The sequence below is a fragment of the Peromyscus maniculatus genome, chromosome 11 (assembly GCF_049852395.1).
Source record: "Peromyscus maniculatus bairdii isolate BWxNUB_F1_BW_parent chromosome 11, HU_Pman_BW_mat_3.1, whole genome shotgun sequence".
In the NCBI taxonomy this organism is placed as follows: domain Eukaryota; kingdom Metazoa; phylum Chordata; class Mammalia; order Rodentia; family Cricetidae; genus Peromyscus; species Peromyscus maniculatus.
The window spans coordinates 10,622,501-10,641,838 of NC_134862.1; the positions used below are offsets into that span (position 1 = coordinate 10,622,501).

General features: G+C 38.9%; 1 protein-coding gene across 1 annotated transcript in view; it reads right to left on the bottom strand.

Annotated features, from left to right (window-relative positions):
- Positions 1-19,338, bottom strand: part of LOC102910446 (contactin-associated protein like 5-1) — a 925,656-nt gene that overhangs the window by 429,662 nt on the left and 476,656 nt on the right. Inside the window, exon 7 of the mRNA XM_076547182.1 lies at positions 16,682-16,825. Coding sequence (XP_076403297.1) covers positions 16,682-16,825 — 144 coding nt within the window. The remainder of the gene's footprint in view (positions 1-16,681; positions 16,826-19,338) is intronic.

Below are 19,338 nucleotides of genomic sequence, written 5' to 3' on the forward strand. Positions count from 1 at the left end.
AAATTTTGCCTTTTTCTCCTTTGGGGCACTAAAAACAAAATTCCTATCAAAGCACTTAATGTTTTCAAATAACTTTCACCCTTACTGTAAGACAAAATCCAGAGAAGATTTGGGGATTTGAAGATGGAGGGAGAGATTGAAAAATAGACTCATGATTCAGTTTAAAAGAACTTACTTTTAAATTAGAAGATTAGCAAAAGCAACTTTATTCTGAATACTTCTTTTTAATGTTAATTAAATGTATTTAGCTGATACTATAAAAACTGTACACTAACAGGACTCCTACTTTATGATGCATCAGTATATGAACATATCATATAAGATCTAAATCAGGTTAAACTCTATTCTGAGTCCTCTTTAATTTCTGTTATTAAACAGAATAAAGCTATTTGGGAATATAAGTTAAAGAGTTCCAAAATGTTAATACTCTTTTAGACATACCCCTCTCACTTCTAGAAATTTGTTTTAAAGAAATAATAAAACTTGATGAAAATTTATAAACTAGACATTATTATTTATAGTAAAATAAAACTGCATCTAGAATTACAGGAAAAGTTAGGTAAATACTTATACATACATGTGATAGGCTACTTTCCTATATGAAACAGTAATAGTTAAGGAAAACATAAAAAAATATAATATCAAATTGAATGAAATGAATGAAGATCATACATATGAGTCTGTAAGTATGCATTCCTATTAGGAAAAAGGAATTAAAATCTGATGGATTTTCTCAAAGTTGGGTTTCACTGGGTAACAGAATCATGGCAATTTTCACTGTTGTAATTAACATTTCCTATATTTTCAACACATTGAAAAGGAAGAAGCAGGGACTGGAGAGATGGCTGAGTGGTTAAGAGCACTGCTGCTCTCCCAGAGAACCTGGGTTCGATTCCTAGCACCCATATGGCAGCTCACAACTGTCTGTAATACCAGTTCCAAGGGCTCTTCTGCCCCTTCTGGCCTCAAAAATTACTATGTGCATGTGGTGCATGCCCTGAATCCTTCAGTCCTGTATACGCAAGTAGCAAAGAGGACAACACAGGAGTAATGACTGGATCGCAGAGGGGGGTGCTAGTGTCAGGGTATACTTTATGGTTTCTCTTGGGGTTTGTTTTGTTTTTCTAGTTTGTTTTTGAGACATGGTCTCGTACTGTAGCTCACTGAACTTAGATGTATGAGAGTCCTCCTGCTTCAGCCTCCTGAAGGCGTGAACCACCATACTTGAATTGTAGTTGATCTTCTAAACTACTTTTCTTGGATTATGGACAAAAATAATTACATATAGGGCTGGAGAGATGGCTCAGAGGTTAAGAGCACTGACTGACCTTCCACGGGTCCTGAGTTCAATTCCCCGCAACCACATGGTGGCTCACAACCATCTGTAATGAGGTCTGGTGCCCTCTTCTGGCCTGCAGGTATACATGCAGGCAGAACGCTGTATACATAATAAATAAATAAAAATCTTTAAAAAAGAATAAAATGAAACTTTGCCAGGCGATGGTGGCGCACGCCTTTAATCCCAGCACTCGGGAGGCAGAGCCAGGTGGATCTCTGTGAGTTCAAGGCCAGCCTGGACTACCAAGTGAGTCCCAGGAAAGGCGCAAAGCTACACAGAGAAACCCTGTCTCGAAAAACCAAAAAAAAAAAAAATTACATATGTACAGGTGCATGCATATGAATATGTACGTGTGTGTGCATGCGTGTGTGCGTGTATGTGTGCATGCGTGCGTGCATGCGTGCGTGCGTCTGTGTGTGTGTGTGTGTGTGTGTGTGTGTGATTGTATGCAGGTACATGTGCAGATGGAAGTCAGACATCAATATTCAGTTATCTTTCTGAGTAGATTTCCCTCTTTTTTTGAGACAGAGCCTCGCACTGTTCCTGGCACTCATTAATTAGCTGGACTGTGTGGCCACAAGCCCCAGGGTCTCCTGTCTCTGTCTCTACAGTGCTGGGATTGTAAGCCAGCATCACCACACCTAGCTTGTTTTACATGGAGAGCGAACTCAAGCACTTTATGACTGAGTCAGCTCCCCACCCCTGTTATCTGCAGCTTCATCATAGACAAGACTAAGATAAAGTAAGTTAACTGTGAAAGTGATGGTGTTGAATCAACTAGCTATCTAGTGCTAAGTGAGGGAAGAATCCCTATGTTCTGACTGATGCACATGGTGTCATCCAAGGAGGACACACCACGCTGCTAAATCAAGGAAGTAGACAAGTATCAGCAGAGGGAGGCACCAAACACCATCTGTCTTTATGCAGTGAGGAGCTCAACAGTGCTATGAGGTTCTCTTTGTGCACATGTTCATATATGTATCCGCATGTGTGTGTTCAGGTATATGTATGCTGTGTGTGTTCATATATGCGTGTTTGTGTGTGTTCATGTATATGTGTGCTTGTGTGTATATGTGTGTGATTTGTGTGTTCAGGTATGTGTGCATTCATGTATGTGTGTGCTTGTTGTGTTCATTTATGCATGTGTTCATTAAGTCGGGTGTGCTTATATGTTCATGCATATTTGTGTGTTCATGTACTTGTGTGTATGTGTGATCATATATGTGTGTGCCTGTGTGTGCAAGCATTCATACAAGAATGCTAGTGGATAACATTATGTGTCATTCTTCAGGAGGATCCCACCTTGACTTTGGGACAGGTTTTCTCTCATTGGCAGATCTTACCAGGGATCCTGCTGCCTCCAGCCCTACCCCCAGCACTAGGATTATACATGGGCACTGCCACAATCATCTTTTTATGTGGATTCTGGGTATCAAGCACAACTGTTACCGTCATCCTTTCAAGTCAAGCACTTAACACCTGAGCATCTCTCTAGTTCCCAGGATATCTCAATACTGTGCAAAGACATCCCCTTTAACTGTTGATCCAGGGTCAGACAGGAAGCTGTTTCTCCTCACAGTGCATCAGATCCTGCAAGCACATCTTCTTGTAATCATTGCAATGCGACTTTACCTAAGTACTCACTGTGCAACACCTGTTGGCAATGGGCTGTTTTCTGACCTGGGAACTTGGATTATCCCTTTCTCCCCTTACAAAAGAATGGTGCTTGGGTATGATCAATCACCATTACATGATAGTTTTATTTTACTTAAGGTTTTAAAACGCTGATTGGGACAATGTAAAATTTGATTAAAATATGCCACAGAAATTAAGCTCAGGTTTGAAGTCAAAGCCCAGAAACATGTCTGGGGATATAGCTCAGTGACAGAGCACACATCTAGCCATGAATAAGGCCTTGGTTCAACCCCCAACATCAATAAAATTAAATTAAATTAAAAATAAGGGACCAGGTGTGGCAGTTTGAATGTACTTGGTCCTCATAAGCTCATAGGAGCAGCACTATTAGGAGGTGTGGCCGTGTGAGAGGAAATGTGGTCTTGTTGGCCTTGAGGCTGGAGGGCACACCTTTAATCTGGGTCACACCTTGAGTTGGAAGTGAGTCACTGTGGGTGCTGGCCTTGAGATCTTTATCTCAAGCTTCATTCTGGGTGAGAATAAGTAGACTTAAGGTGACTGCAAGATGTAGCACCCTCAGCTCCATCGCCACATCTGCCTGCACACCACCATGCTTCCCTCCATGATCATAATGGACTGAACCTCTGAAACTGTAAGCAAGCCACCCTCAATTAAATGTTTTCTTTATAAGAGTTTCATGGTCATGGTGTCTCTTCACAGCAATAAAAATCCAAACTAAGACACTAGTGATAGAAACTTGATCTGTTGTGCATTCTTACACTAATCTATTTTAAACAATTTAATTTAATGTGAGTAACTTCATTCTTCTCAGCTGCAAAACAAAATTTAAAAGAGTTGCCCATTTGATTTATTCCCAAAATTGATATATATATAAAATATACATACATTTATAAGTATATATAAATATATCTATAAATAAATGTATATATATATAATTGATGGAATAGTTGGGAGATACTAAATGATCTCTAAATATCTAATCACTAGCCTAATCTATATTCTAATCTCTAGATATCTAAGTGTCCTAACAGCATATATTGGTTAGAAAAAAACAGAAGGTATTAAAATAGTCTTCTGTAAAGAAAACAGAGGCCTAAGAAGACAGTTTAGCGGGTAAAGTACTTAATGGACCAGGCTGAGGCCCTGAGTTCACATACCCAGCATCCACATTAAAGCCAAGTGTGTGTCTGTATTTGTAACACTGAAACAGCAGTCATAGGCTCATGGTGGCTAGTCAGTCTAGCTCAAGTAATAAACTCTAGCCCAGTGAGAGACATCGTCTCAAAAAATGTGTGGAGTGATAGAGGAGGACCCTCAGTGTTGACTTCTGGTCTTCATATACACATACACACTCACACATGTGTACCTAGACACATGTACACATACACAAGCAAGCACACACAGACACACACATACATGCATGTACACATGAGAGGAGGAGATTAGAAAATTGGTATCTGTAAGATGTGGCTGGTTGTCTACTTGATAAAAATGCGCATCATGCTCTTCTCTGCTTTTCTATATAATCATTAAGCAGTAGTATTTTGTGGAAGTTAAATATTAGGATTTTTAAAAGCTTAGTGAGTTGTTGGAGAGATGTCTTTGTGGTTAAGATCCTCTGACTGCTCTTCCAGAGAACCTGGATTCAGTACCCAGGACCTACATGGCATCTCACAACCATCTGAAACTCTAGTTTCAGAGGATCTGACCCCTCTTTTGGCTTCTGTGGCATGGTACACAGACATACATGCAGATAAAAATACCCATACACATAAAATAAAAAGAAATAAGTCTTCTTTAGTGCATATTGGTTTAAATTTTGAACCAATATTCTAATTGTTGCATGGCACTAGGCAGGGGTGTGTGTGTGTGATTTTTCAGAGTTCTTTGAGCAGTGTGAGCCCCAGAATCTTAGCATGTTCACGAACTGTGGCAACCTCCTTCCTCCCATAATAGGTATTATGACTGTAAAGAGTCCAACTAAGGCCAACATTGACAAACGCTGTATAAACAGTAGGTAAAATCATGTTTGTGCTTTGTTTTTAAAAGGTGTCTTTTAATATTGCTGGGCTTTGGCAACCAGAACACTGAGCTAAAATTCTGACAAAGTTACTTGCTTTCTATTTTCTTGAAGACCTGGAAATAACTCTTCAGCATTGCTGTAGATTAGAGGCTTATAATGTTCGTTTTTACAGAATATTAGGAATATTCATCAAAACTTTCCTAGAAAACTAGAGGTGTCTCTTGAGTTAGAGCTGTCTGATCTTTCTCTTAGTGGGGATGCTTTCTTAGGATGCTGCAGAACTGAGTTCAAACCACAGGGTGTTTCCGTGTTCTATGCATACATTGCATTTATAAGCACCCATGGTGTGGCATGTCATTGCCATGAATGGTGGGTTTCAGAGCATGTCCTACTTCCAATATTTATCAGGGTAGGAGACTTTTGGTGCCAACATCAAATGCAGCTTATAGAGACAAGCATTAGTTCATTCAAGCTGTGTTTTTGATCCGTATGTGTCTATTTATGGGTGTGTGTGTGCATCATGGTGCCTGTAGAGGTCGGAGCACAGCTTCTACCTTATCTGTAGCCAGTTCTCTTTGTTGTTCACTGATGTGTACATCATGATAGCTGGCCCACAAGCTCTCAGGATTCCCGTTTCTGCTGCCATCGCTCTTCCGGAACACTGGGACCACACTTGCGTGCTACCCCATCCAGCTTCACATGAGTTCTAGGCACTGAGTGTGGTTCTCATGCTTGCGCAGCAAGCACTTTCCCTCTGAGCCACCTCCCCAGCCCCAACTGGTTACTTTTAAAGTTGAAATTATTATTGTTTTGATGGCATTTGTTTGGCTGCTAGGTTCTATTATTATAGAGTAGACAAAAAAAAAATGAAAACATTTCAACAGGTTTACTTTCTTAGTTGAAGGAAGGTGAATTTTAGAACTTGTTACAGCACGGGGGGGGGGGTGTAGAAGAGAACTGAGCACCAGTAAGAGGGGAAATGCAGTCCCCAGGGCTGACTTGCAACCAGTAGCCACAGTCTTAGAGAAACAATGTCCAGAACTGTCCAGGAATCAAATGCTTTGGGAGGAGGAAGGTAAGCTACTTAGAAAAATTATTAGTTGAAATGTGAGGAGATTTTTGTGAGAATTGAAACCTCAGAAATCATGTGGAGAAGTCAGCCATTTAGGTTTTTCCAAAGGAGAACACCTACAGAAGACACCGACATTTTAACCAAGAAGTGCTCTTAATGTACTAAATTACGGGGCTCATAAATGAAAGCAATTGTGGTTCCTTCATTGATTAATAGCCTCTCTGCAATGACAAAGTCAGATAATTTCATGTTTCCCTGATCATATCGGATCTGAATTTGGGAGTTGGTTTCTCACACATTAGTGAGGCATGCTATGTTTTCTGAGTGTGTCCAGCACCATGTGAAATCATGAATATACACATGCATCCCTTTGTCTTATACTTCTTTCTGTTAGACATCTAGGGATTCTAGGTGTTTTTTTTAATTCAAATTTAAAATTTTTGTGTGATTTTTATATACATATATATTGTGTTCTGGCTACTCCTCTCCCCTTACTTGCCTTTCACCTCTGCCAGCCCTGATGTTTTCCTGCAAATATATTTTCTATATTCATGACTTTTTTGTCTTAGTTTTTGTCTTCCAGAGCCTAACTGAGACCATGTGTTTGGAATTATCTATCAGTCTAGCGGGCTCACCAGACGGTACACAGCTGGATATTGTACTTCTTTGTCTTCTGGAATCTGTGAGCTGCCAATAATTCAGTAGTAGGTAGTAAGATACCATGATTTTAAATACAGATTTTTTCAAATAAAAGAGTGATTAGGAGTTTATTTATGAGTTTCAGGGCCAAAGTCACCCTTCTTTCTGAACTTTTCATAATATAGTTCAATACTTTAAATTTTCTTCTTTGATCAGCTGACTGAATATTACTTGTTATACTGGATATTATTTGTTACTTTTGACTTCCAGGGACCACTGTAGGGAATAAGAAAAGTTCCTTCACTCCATCACTGTTACTCTGTGGGAAGCCCAGGGGCTCTGCACATGGAGTTTACAACTTCACTTTCCTTTGTGCATATGTATGCATGCATGTGCATGCCTGTGTGTGCTGTGTGTTTGTGTGTGTGTGTGAGAACATGCCTAGTTGTGAGTGCACATTTACATGTGTATACACATATGCATGTAGAGATCAGAGGTCAACCTAGGATAACATTCTTCAGCTGTTATTACCTGGTTGTGTGAGACAGGTTTTTTTCTCCAGTTAGACTAGACTAGTAGCCAGCAAGCCACTGAGATCAGTACCTCTCCCCCTTCAGTGATGGGGCTACCAAAGTGTGCTACTATGTCCAGCTTCTGTTAATATTACTATTATGAATATATGGTGTATGTGTGTATGCCTGATCTGAACGTTTATTTATCCCTCCACTTGGATTTGAAAGTCACTGTGGACCTCAGGAAAAACTGATGTATAATAAAAATGGATGAAAGCTGACTATATCATGCTTTCCAGAAGTGAACAAAGCAGACTGTGAATCTTTGGCATTCACTGGCCCTGACTATAAACTATCCTTCCATATAAAGCATGAATGGGAATGATTGCTCTAGACCTGCCTCACACAGATGTGTCAGGCACAGAGGCACCAATCTGGCCCCAGGTCCATCAGTCATCCCTCTCTTTGTTTATTCTCTCTCTTGTAGTGGCATCCCAATCTGTTACTCCTTCTCTGTTAGCTAGCTTTCTGACATACATATCCCAAAGGAAAAGGCCACGCCTGCTCTTCTGGTAGGGAGTAAAATGAAGGAGTAATGTGCTTAGCTCATTATTAGAAAACATCAGAAACTGAGCTGATTCCAGTCTCCATTTGTCAAAATTCTTCCGTTCCTTTCATTTCATTTTCATCCCTTTCTCCATTTCTTTCTCTCTCCCTTCTCCCCCTTTTTCCTTTCTTTTCAACAGGCAATCATGAAGGCCAGGTTGGCCTCTTCCTCACTATGTAGCCTAGTCTCTTGGAATTCTTGATCCTCCTCCTGCCTCCATTTCTCAAGTAGTTGCACCATAATTCCTCCCTTATACTCTCTTAAATTCATTTAAATCCTCAAAAGACTAGACAGTGCCACGTATATCTGGCAAGATAAGCAGTCTTTTATATATGCTGTGGGGTGGGCATGGAACTTAATGCAGACTTTGAACTATGAAAATTTAGCAAAAAGTTTGAATTTTCATTAAGGCACACTCTTCTGATACCAGCCTTAAAAAGTTGAGGCAGGTGAATCCAGGCCAGCTTGGGCTACATAGCAAGATTTTGCTTCAAAACATCAAAACAAAACAACAACAAAAATCTGACCCAATAGTTTTCATTTTCATTCAACTGTTTAAATTTTAGAAAATTATTCCAAATCATGGTAGTTCTTTCAACTTTTTCTTTTTTTTTTTTTTTTGGCAGTAGAAAAAATAAATAACTCAAACTTCAAGCAGTTTTTTAATGAAATGCAGATGAACTAATGTAATATTTAATCAAATAAGTAATATTAAGTAATATTTAAGCAGATTTTAAAATTTTAAAAAAATATTGAAGATATTGAAAATATTTGAAGTAAAAAGTTAGCCTTAAGATAAGACTTTTAGCCTAGGTTTAGCTGGTGGTTATTTGTTTTACATATAGGAGAAGCTCTTAGATTCCTAGAACCTACACAAAAAGTCAAGGCGTAGTAGCATATGCTTGTAACCTTGACACTGGGAAAAGAGAGACAGACATCTTGGGAGCTCGCAGATGGTGAGCTCCAAGTTCAGTGACATATCACCTTACTGAAAGGAAACATGACTCCTGGTATGCACTGTACAGACACCCTCACCCCCATGACATACATCACATACACACACACACACACACACACACACACTTACACACACACACTTACAACATCCACATCATAGTTTTTAGTGTCAGTAAAGTATAGTCTTATGTTCTGTAATGCACATATTTACATGTGAAAATGAAATTCATGCACACAAGAATGGTGCTTTGCTTTCTGCTTTTTTGGTGTTTTGTTCTCCATAGGTTTCACTTTCCTTATGAAATATATAAGGTGACTCAGTGGATAAAAGTCTTTACAACACAAACATGAAGCCAGAGTTCATGTCTTAGAATTCATGTAAACACGGGGTGTGTTATATGTATCTGTAATCCTGACACTCCTATAGCAAAGACAAGACAGAAGAGTCACAGGCAAACTAGGCTGAAGTAAACAGAAAGCAGGAACAAGAGACAGCCTGCCTCTACTGGTAGAAAAAGAATACTGACTTCTGAAGTTGTCCTGTGTGATGGTTGGAAGAAGAATGGCCCTCACAGGCTCACAGGGGGTGATAATACTTGGGAAGGATTAGGAGGTGTGTCTGTTGGAGTAGGTGTGGTCTTTGTTGGAGAAGGTGTGCCACTGGCAGGCTTGAGGTTTCAAAATCCCAAGCCAGGCCCAGAGTCTCTCTCTCTTCCTGCGGCCTCTGGATCTGGATGAAGATTCTCAGCGATTTCTCCAGCGCCATGTCTGCCTGTGTGCTACTATGCTTCCCACTGCAATAATAATAGACGAAACCTCTGACACTGTAAGCAAGCCCCAAGGAAATGTTTTCCTTTATAAGAGTTGCCATGGACAGGGTATCTCTTCCAGCAATAGAACACCAACTAAGACATCCTGGAACCTCCACATGTATGCCATGGTACACATGTTCATCCTACATATACCACACATATACCCACAGCAATAATAATAAATAAAATTTTATTCTTACATTCATAGAAATTATTTTACAGTCCTCCTCAAGGATTTTCCTCAGATGAGTTGGTTACCTTAGAAGAATGTTGCAACATTAAATTAAGGACATTCGAAGGGAAGATTACCTCTGAATTATGAATTCTTGCTTTCGTTGAAATTTCTACACTGAAATGCATTCCAAAATGTAATAGTCCTGCAATAATGACCATGTTCTGAACTCTGGGCTGTTCCCTTTGATTATCAGATTACTTAAGGTGGATCCTAAGAAACTGGAATTCCCCTAGGACTCCCATGCCAGAAGAAGGAAAAGACTGACATGAAACCACATCAGATGAGGAACTATCTCTAGGATGGGATCTCACAGAGTGCTGACAATTTATCGGGCCCCTGTGTGGGGAAGAATGGAACTCAGATCATAATGAGTTAATGATGGGAACGCTTAGCCATGAACACCTCTTGCCCTCTATGTATAACTAAACCCCATGTCAGGATCGAAAGAGTGGATTTGGGGACCACTGGTCTTCCTTGTTCCTCATTCTAATGTGGCCACATTGATTAAGTCTTTCTCAGCTTTTCACTATTACTTATTTTATTTGATTTATTGAACTTAATTGACTTACTGAGAATGGATGTCTGAACTTGCCTTGTTAGCATTCCCAGGGGCTAGCCTCTGACCCTAAGAACTCTTGAAACATTAAAGTGATGACTTTAAAAGGGAGGCCTTGCAGGAGCTGCTTAGATCGTGATTAGACACTCTACTCTATAAAGGCCTAGTTGAAGGTAGAATACCATCAACCCAGAAGGCAACTCTCTCAGAACTCAACATGCCACACTCTGAAATCCAAGCTCCCAGCCTCCAGGACTGTCAGAAATAAATTACTGTTGTTTATAGTCCACCTGCTTTATGGAATTTTATCCCAGCTGCCCAAGATTAAAAAAAAAAAACCATTCCACTGTTCACTAATTTTATTATTATTTAACTTTCAGCCACATTATTCTTCATCTGACCTTGAACTATTTCATCTGAATTTCTCAAAGAAAGGAAGGAAGTGAGGCTGAGGAATCTAACAACTTGGAAATCATTTTTCCCAGGGTCTGGGAAACACACAGCAGAGAGGCATGTGATGCGAATGTCAGACAGGTCAAACTGTCAGACTGGCTGAGAAAGACAGTCATCGTTAAAGGAACATATCATTTATCACAGAGAACTCTCTCAGAGCTGAAACAATCCCAAGGACAAGCTGAAGAGATTATAGGCTCCACTAGGCAGAAGGTAGTTTTCTCTGAGCAACTTTGATGGGTGTCTGGGTCATAGGAAGCTAAACAAAGTTTACTGTCTTTCTGGTGTGTGTGTGTGTGTGTGTGTGTGTGTGTGTGTGTGTGTGTGTGTGTGTGTGTGTGTGTGTGCCTGCAAGCTCCCATACATTTGCACACTTACCTTGTAGTCTCTTAGGTGCAGACAAATAATGACAAACTTCACAAATGCTCACTGCCTGCTCATTTATATGTGTAATTTACCCAAATCTACTAGAAAATATCTTCTATATTTCTATTCTGAAAAGTCTTGTTTTAAAGGAGCCAATCATTTAGTCAAGTCAAGTTTGGAGTGATCATTATATTTCTCCAAGAGAAAGAGACAGATGAGATTGTAATAATATGGCTAAGCAAAAACACTTTGTTACTAACACAGCTTAGGGGCAAACTACAATTCAGATGCAGTCAAAGACATGGAAACTATATGTCACCCCATTCTTGCACTGTGTAAAATGGCAAGTTAGTATTGGCTCAGCTCACAAACCAACTTCAGCTGAATAGAAGTTTGCAGGATGTTTTACTCAACATCCTAGGATGCCAGGTACTCAAATATTCCCTGTTGACTATGAATTGTATTGGCACTTAAAAGGAGGTACTGTAATTCTTCCACTTTTCATTAGAGAGCACCAGTATGTGGTCACTTTCCCAAAGCTGCCCAGCTGAAAGATACATGGAACCTCTGTACTCACACTGCCGACCAGAGCCCCAAGAGAGCTACTTATGGGAACTCTGGTAAGGAGACCAATAAACCTTGTCTAGAATAAATGGAAAGGAACATTGTAATCCTTCAGCAACATTAGCCATGGGGCTGAGAGGTCATGGTATATGTTTTGTGTTGGCCTCTGTCAATCCAATGCTTTGACTTCAGCTACTTGGAGACAGCCACATACAACTGATATGACTTGATCAATGGGCTTTGTAGCTAATTGTATGAAACTTGCAGGCTTGTTTAGCTATTGGCATTTTTCTCTGCCTTAATAAAAGACCAAATAAAGTAATATGAATCCTTTGTGTTGTGTGTGGATCTGCATGACAATGCATCTACATGCATGTGTAGGCCAGAGCACAATTTTGAGTGTCACTTCTTAGGTACTGTCCACTTTTTTATTTGAAAAGCACTCTCACTCTCCTGAAACTCACCAACCAGACTAGGGATCTTCCTGGCTCCATCTCTCTAGCACTGAAATTACAGACTTATTCCACCATTTTTAACTGTTTTGTTTTGTTGTTTGTTTGTTTGGTTGGTTGGTTTCTTTTTTTTTTTTTTCCTCATGTGGGTTCTGATGATCAACCTCAGGTCCTTGTGCTTACAAATCAAACAGTTAATAGACTTAACTATCTCTTCAGAGCTGAGCTCTTAAGTTGGTATATATAAAAAAAGATCATTTGAATCCCTACGTGAAGAGAATGGGAGCCAGCTAATGACCAAATAATCATGTTACTCTCCTTGCGTCAAAAGTTGTATGTGTGTGGGGAATCTCACACTCACAAAAGGTCACAAGAAAGCATCATTTCTTATAGAGCACAGAGCTTGATATTAATCATGCTCAGGGAGCTATCAAGGCAATATGCTTCCTGTATTATGTGTATAATAATCCACATTACAGCTACTACACACACACCTCAATGGCCCATTTACTTTCTGATTATTTATTATATGGAGCTGTATTAGCACAGGGTGGTGGATTTTGGGAAGAATAGCCAGGTATTTTTTATGTCTACTTTAAGCTGTTAGCTTTACTGCACTCTGAAATGTAGAAGATCGTCCTGTAGTCAAATCTGGCTATAAAGACTAAATTGAATTATCCCCATGGAGCAGCTGTTAAATCTCCAGGGAGTAGGCAGGTCCCATCAGAAAGGGATGATGAATTGCAAAGGGGATGCTGTCTGAATACAGCTTACAAGAAAGGCTTCTGTTCCATGAGGCAGAGGGAAGCCTGAATTTCCTTGAGCCTTGAGTCAAAATTTGTAATTTATGGGCATCAACTAACCCTCTTGGCCTTTTTTTTTTTTCTTGATTCTGTTAATCTCATGATAAACTCTGAACTTCTGAAGCCTTTTGAAGGCTCAGTGATGGCAAGAAAACTATGAACACTGGAAATGAAAATCACGCAGGAAACAGTAACTAGCTTTGTTTTTCTAGAATTCTTAACAGCACCACAGTGATTGTGGGACTTGGAACAAAGTTGATGTGAGGTAGTTGTGGTGTCTTTGGGAGAAACTAAGCTTGACTACAGGAATTAAAGTGTCTGTGCTTGTGTATTTAATAGTGTGAACCAGTACATCTCTGAAGGAATGCCAAAGAAATATACCAGGGGTGTGTGTGTGTGTGTGTGTGTGTGTGTGTGTGTGTGTGTGTGTCTGTCTGTCTGTCTGTCTGTCTGTCTGGGTTCCCATTTGATAAGGAGATGAAAGCAATTTGGGAGAAAAACAATGTGTGTTTCTCTCTTAATGTTGTAAAGGTGAAAGCTAAGATTTTTCTACCTGCACAGTAAAATTGTATTGTTAGATTAAATCCTTTTTTTCCCAAATGCATTAGCGCTAAATGGTTCTCTGTGCCTTATAATAACTATACTGCCAATTAAGCCTTGAGGACTTAACTGGACTTGAAAACTTTTAGGTAGTCTGGTAAATGCTGTAGTTAGTAAAAAGATTGGAAACATTTATTAAATTTTTGATTCAGGATTCATCGAGAAAAGAATATCAGATTGCTGACATCTAGAAACCCATATTATCTTTCCTTACTTTATTGAATTTTACTTCCAGCTATTCTGTTTAGTGACAGAATTTAACATATATCATCATTAAAGAGGAAAAGCCACAACTCTCTAGCTGCCTCTTTGCCTCTTCCAGAAACACACATATTCCCACCCTTGCCCATAGATTGTGTAAATAAAAGGTCTCTATACACCTCAATATATAGTGATAGAAAGCTGCCCACATATAATGACAGAAAGTTGCCCAAATAGGGTAAAAGCTTATATATAAAAAGTAACTGAGAAAAAGCCTAACAGGAAATGCCAAAGAATCCAAAGCCATTCACATCACACTCCAACTTCTAACTTCTAACATCAAAGACAAACTTTGATATAACCCAGAGAGAAAATACACAGCACCCTCAGAGAAAAAGCAACCTGGTTGCTTTTGTCACTGAGACAATGCATCTGTCACTGAGAACAGAGGAAAGAGAGTCAAAATTTCCACATGCTAAATAAAAAGAGCTGACAACCCTCAGTTTTGTATCAAGGAAATCAATCATAATATTCCCAGATGAAAGAAGATATGATAATTTGATATATTCATATATTCATATATATATGTATATATATGCTAAAAAGCATAGCTAAAAAAGTATCTAAATAGAAATGGCATAAAAGGAGATTTGAAAGAATAAAGAAGAAAGAAGACAATATATTTTAAAAATATATCTTAGTTTTATGTATAACAGTGCAGATTTTATATATATTAAATTATATTAGAATGATTTTTATTGTTTTAAACGGAAGAAAAAATGTAATTTTCAAGGTTAAAAACCCATTTCTAAGTGGGTCAGTGTGACAAATGTGCTCAGTGATGACTCCTGTCTAAAAGCAGGACTCTGCAGCTTTCAGAAAAGAGCTCACATGACAACATTATGGTCAGGTAAAGTAGACTTCAGAACAAGGTTATCACTAGAGGAAGAAATGCTATTATTTACTTGGCAAACAGGCTCATTCACCCCGATCAAATAGTATTAAACAGAACTCAGCATGACATAACACCAAACATTCAGAGAACTAGACAAAATATATAAATTCTTAATTATATCTGGAAACGCACACATTATTGTTGAGTCCCCATTATATTCAAGGCATTACCAGGAATTGAGAATAGGGCAGTAATATATATACCTGGAATGTCTGATGCATGACAGTGTTTTCTATATTTTCAGGGAAGCTGCACACATCATCTCCACAATACAGCTGCCTAAGTAAAACCTGCACAGTGACAACACCATTTGACATGCCAGTGTGGATAGGGGAAAGCTCAGTAGAGGAAGAGCTGAAGGAAGTTAATGGCTGCTGAGAGGGGGAGTACAAGTCTTCTCCAGGGACGAGCCTCTTGATAGGTTATCCAATCTCAAGTAATCAGCCCCAAAAGATATGCACATGAGCAGCAATAAATGGACTCAGCAGCGAGTGTGTGTGTGTGCGTGTGTTTAATAATAAAGAAAAAGAGGCTGTAAATTTATAAGGGAGTGCAGGGAGATGTAAGAGCAATTGAATTGAAAAGAGGAAAGAAAATTCAAGGATAAGTTTTTAAAAACCCCTCATAAAATTCAAGGTGTATAAGGAAAATAGACTTTGGTAAATTAGTGAAGACTTTATCCACTGTGATTATAAGTGATCCACAAGGAAGCTCTAAGACACTAACATTGCAGTATCATTTAAAATGCCCTGCTTAACATAACTAACAAGTACACACACTATGTCCTAGCTACATAATTCAATGGGATCCATGCTTTCATTGCATTTCTTAGAAATTTTTAAATAAAATCCATATTAGCCTACATAGATTTCAAATCTTCCACACAGTCAAGAAACCAGTATTCTCTGCATGTCTATACTTGACTTCACCAATGAAATGATTTGCAGTGCCTTTTTCTCAGCTGGCTCTTTTCCAATATCAAGTCAGATAATAGGACAATAACTGTTTTATTTCATTTTAAGTTTTTGAGGCAGGACCTCATGTAGCAAACTCACCTCAGAGTTGCTATGTAATGGAGGGTGACTTAAAATTCTGATCTACCTGCTTTCACCTCCCAAATTCTGGGATTACATGTATACACTACCATGCCAACTGTAGTTTGGGTATGAAATATTCTCTATAATCTCACCTGTTTGAACACTTAGTACCTAGAAGGTGAGCCTGTTTACGAAGGTTTTGGAACCTTAAGGAGTTGGGACCTTGCTGTAGGTTGGTCACTGGTAGAACGCCTGAGGTTTTAAACCCAGTCATGGTTCCTGTTCACTGTCTATCTTTAGTGCTGATGAGGCGTCACTTGCCAGTCTCCCACTTCTACTGCTGTGTTTTCTCTGCAATGATGAAAGCTACTGTCTCATGCTATGAACCAGAAAAAGCCTTCCTACTCTAAACTGTTTCTTGTTAGGCCATAGTTAGAAAATTAAGTAAAACACCTGTTTTTATGTGGACACAGGGATGGAACTCAGGGTTTTAAGCATGCTAGGCACACACTCTACCAACTGAACTACATACCCAGCCTTGGCTGATGAAAATTCTAAATACATAAGATAAACACAGTGTGAAGAGGTGCGGGGGTAGAATAGCAAGGCAAGACTTAGCCAAGTCCATAAAGCACCAGGTGACAGAGAGAGTGGACTGACCACACACAGTGTGAAGAGGTGGAGGGGTAGAATAGCAAGGCAAGACTTAGCCAAGTCCACAAAGCACCAGGTGACAGAGAGTGGACTGACCACACACAGTGTGAAGAGGTGCAGGGGTAGAGTACCAAAGCAAGACTTAGCCAAGTCCACAAAGCACCAGGTGACAGAGAGAGTGGACTTACCACAGAGTAGATTTGGTGTTTGCGTCTTTTGGCCAAGTCGATTATGTTCACTCCATTGTAGTAGAGGTTTTCAATACAGCCATGGAAGTTTTTCTTTAGAAAGGTCCCAGGTTTGCTTGGCACTGGAATTCCTCCAAAACTGAGCTTCATCGTGGAAAAAATAAAAATCAACTCTTAGTTACAAGCTCTGAAGAAGCAGGAATGTGAGAGAAGTGAGTACATTCTTTAGATTTAATTGTATGTGTAAGCCAAGCAGCTTTAGTAATTACAGATGCCACTTGATTACTCTTTTTAAAGAATACTGATTAGCCCATATAAAAATATCGGTAATTGCTTGCCTCTTACAGGCTTACTTTACAAATGCATTTTCATTTCTTCTTTAAAACTTTTTAATATTAAATAAAACAGTAATTTAGAAAGGTAAAAAAAAGAGAAAATTTTAAAAAATCAACATCTTTATGTATATCTGGAGCATAGTAACAGAGAGGACATAGCCATAAAAAAGGTTAAGGAACCAGACAGACCCTTGTTCACCTACAGGGATTCCTAGTTCTAAAATTCACAGTAACCAAAGAGCTTATATGCATAGGGTTGTTCCACAATTGTAATCTATAAAGATAAAAGATAGAAATAATACAAAATATCCTACGGATTTGAGAAGCAAATAATAATCATCATTGTGGAACTGTTAGCATGACAATTATTAAATATTTATGGTAAAATAGAAAATGAATGCAATTTTAATTGTAAAGTACGAGAATTACTATTGGTTGTGAAGTATGATTTCTGCTATAAGAAAGTTGTGCATACCAGGGCTAGGAGATGCTCAGGGGGCAAAAACACTAGCCATACAGGCGCAATGACCCAACTTTGATTCCTAAAAACCCTGTTAAAAACAAAACAAACAACAGCAACAAAAAAGCAAGCTGGATGAGACAGAGAGCTGGCATCTGTTATCCCAGCACCACTATGAATAGGTGGTGGGGCAGGGCAGAAGAATGAACCAGAATTTCACCAACCAGCTAGTCTGGAGTAAACACTGTGGCAGCTATAGCAAGAAAGACCCTGTCCCGAGGTGAAAAGTGAACAACTACTGTCTTTTCACAACATGGCATATCCATGCATGTGTGCATGCAATCACCACACCTCTACATATACATGTCTACAATGTCTAGGCACAGAAGTACATTTTAATGGTAGATGTCTGGGATAACTACAGGATGTTAGCTTTCTTTACTATGTATATTTTCAGTAAATTAACACAAAATAATTTATGATGGAGATAGTAAAAAACAAAATTGGGAATACTGCTCCTACTGTGCAAGACAAGAGAATAGTGACTGTCCTCTCATTTGCTTCACCATCATAGACAGCAACCAGGCTTCCTCCATTGCTTTGAGAGCTTGTTTGGAGGTTCTAGCAGGGGAGCGCAGCTACTCGTATACCCTTGACCGAAGACTGGTCCTCCTCTATTCGGGGAAAGTCATCCCCTTCGATCAAGCGCTCAGCTTCGGGAGGGACGCACATGGAGTGGTGAGGGAGGAAGGGGACACCCGCCTAGCCAGCCAGATCAGCCGAATCAACCCTGGCGATCAATGGGGTAACAGATACCGCAGCCAGACCGCCCTCACATCCTCTCCATTGCTTTGAAAAGCCACATTCCCTAGGATCTCTTCACCCTTGCATCTCTTTTCTCTCTGTCCACTGTCTTCTCTCTCCTCTGTCTCCTCTTTTCTCATTTTCTCTTTCCTCTGTCTCCTCTATCAGCTCCCCATCTTCTCTCCTCCTTTCTCTTAAGTGTACAATGTTAGAGGAGAACATATTCTCCTGACCAGAGCATCTTCTCTCATGTTCTTCCATCGTTTGTCATATAACATACTAATAATATATTGGGCCTAGATGTACATTTTTTTAAAGTTATGTAGACTTTTAAATGTTTTCTACTATGAGTGGCCTGTAGCTGGTTATTACTTTTCCTTCTGTTTTACTTTCTAAACATTATTATGATGCTTTCATCTACTTTTAAACTTGAAGTGCTTATTTTTCTCTAGCCAGATATTTGTGTATGCTTTCTAAGTAATTTCTTTGATTTTGAGATCTACAATCATAGGACAGGCACAAAACACTTTATTCTTCACATTTATTTTCTGTACTTTTATTTTCCTTCATTTTTCTCATCAAAATTTTCTAAGACCTAGCAAAAACATTTTAAAGAATTTTGAGCAATAATAATATGGAACTTTCTGGAAACAAAGCATGCAAACAACAACAACCTTCTATTTTCCAATTACACAAAGTAGTTTTCCTGACTGCTACATCAAGAAAATATTTTCCCACTCATTCAGTATATTGGTTATTTATTTTCTTCTTTATTGACATATTTTAAACAACAACAAAATGTAATTTTATTTTTTGTCTTTTCAAAAATAAATATTATAGCATGTAAGAAGCATTGCGTTTGTTCTTCTGCTAAGCTGTATCACAGTACAGAGTCCTAAGTTCAGAGATCCACTGTGAACACACAGAAGCACTCTGTAGTTCATTTGCCTGAACATAAACATATACACACTTTCGGTAGCAAGTCAATTTAAGTTCCAATATCTTTGTTCAAGTCTAGATCTGTCTAATATCAATTAAGGAATTTATTGGTTTCATAA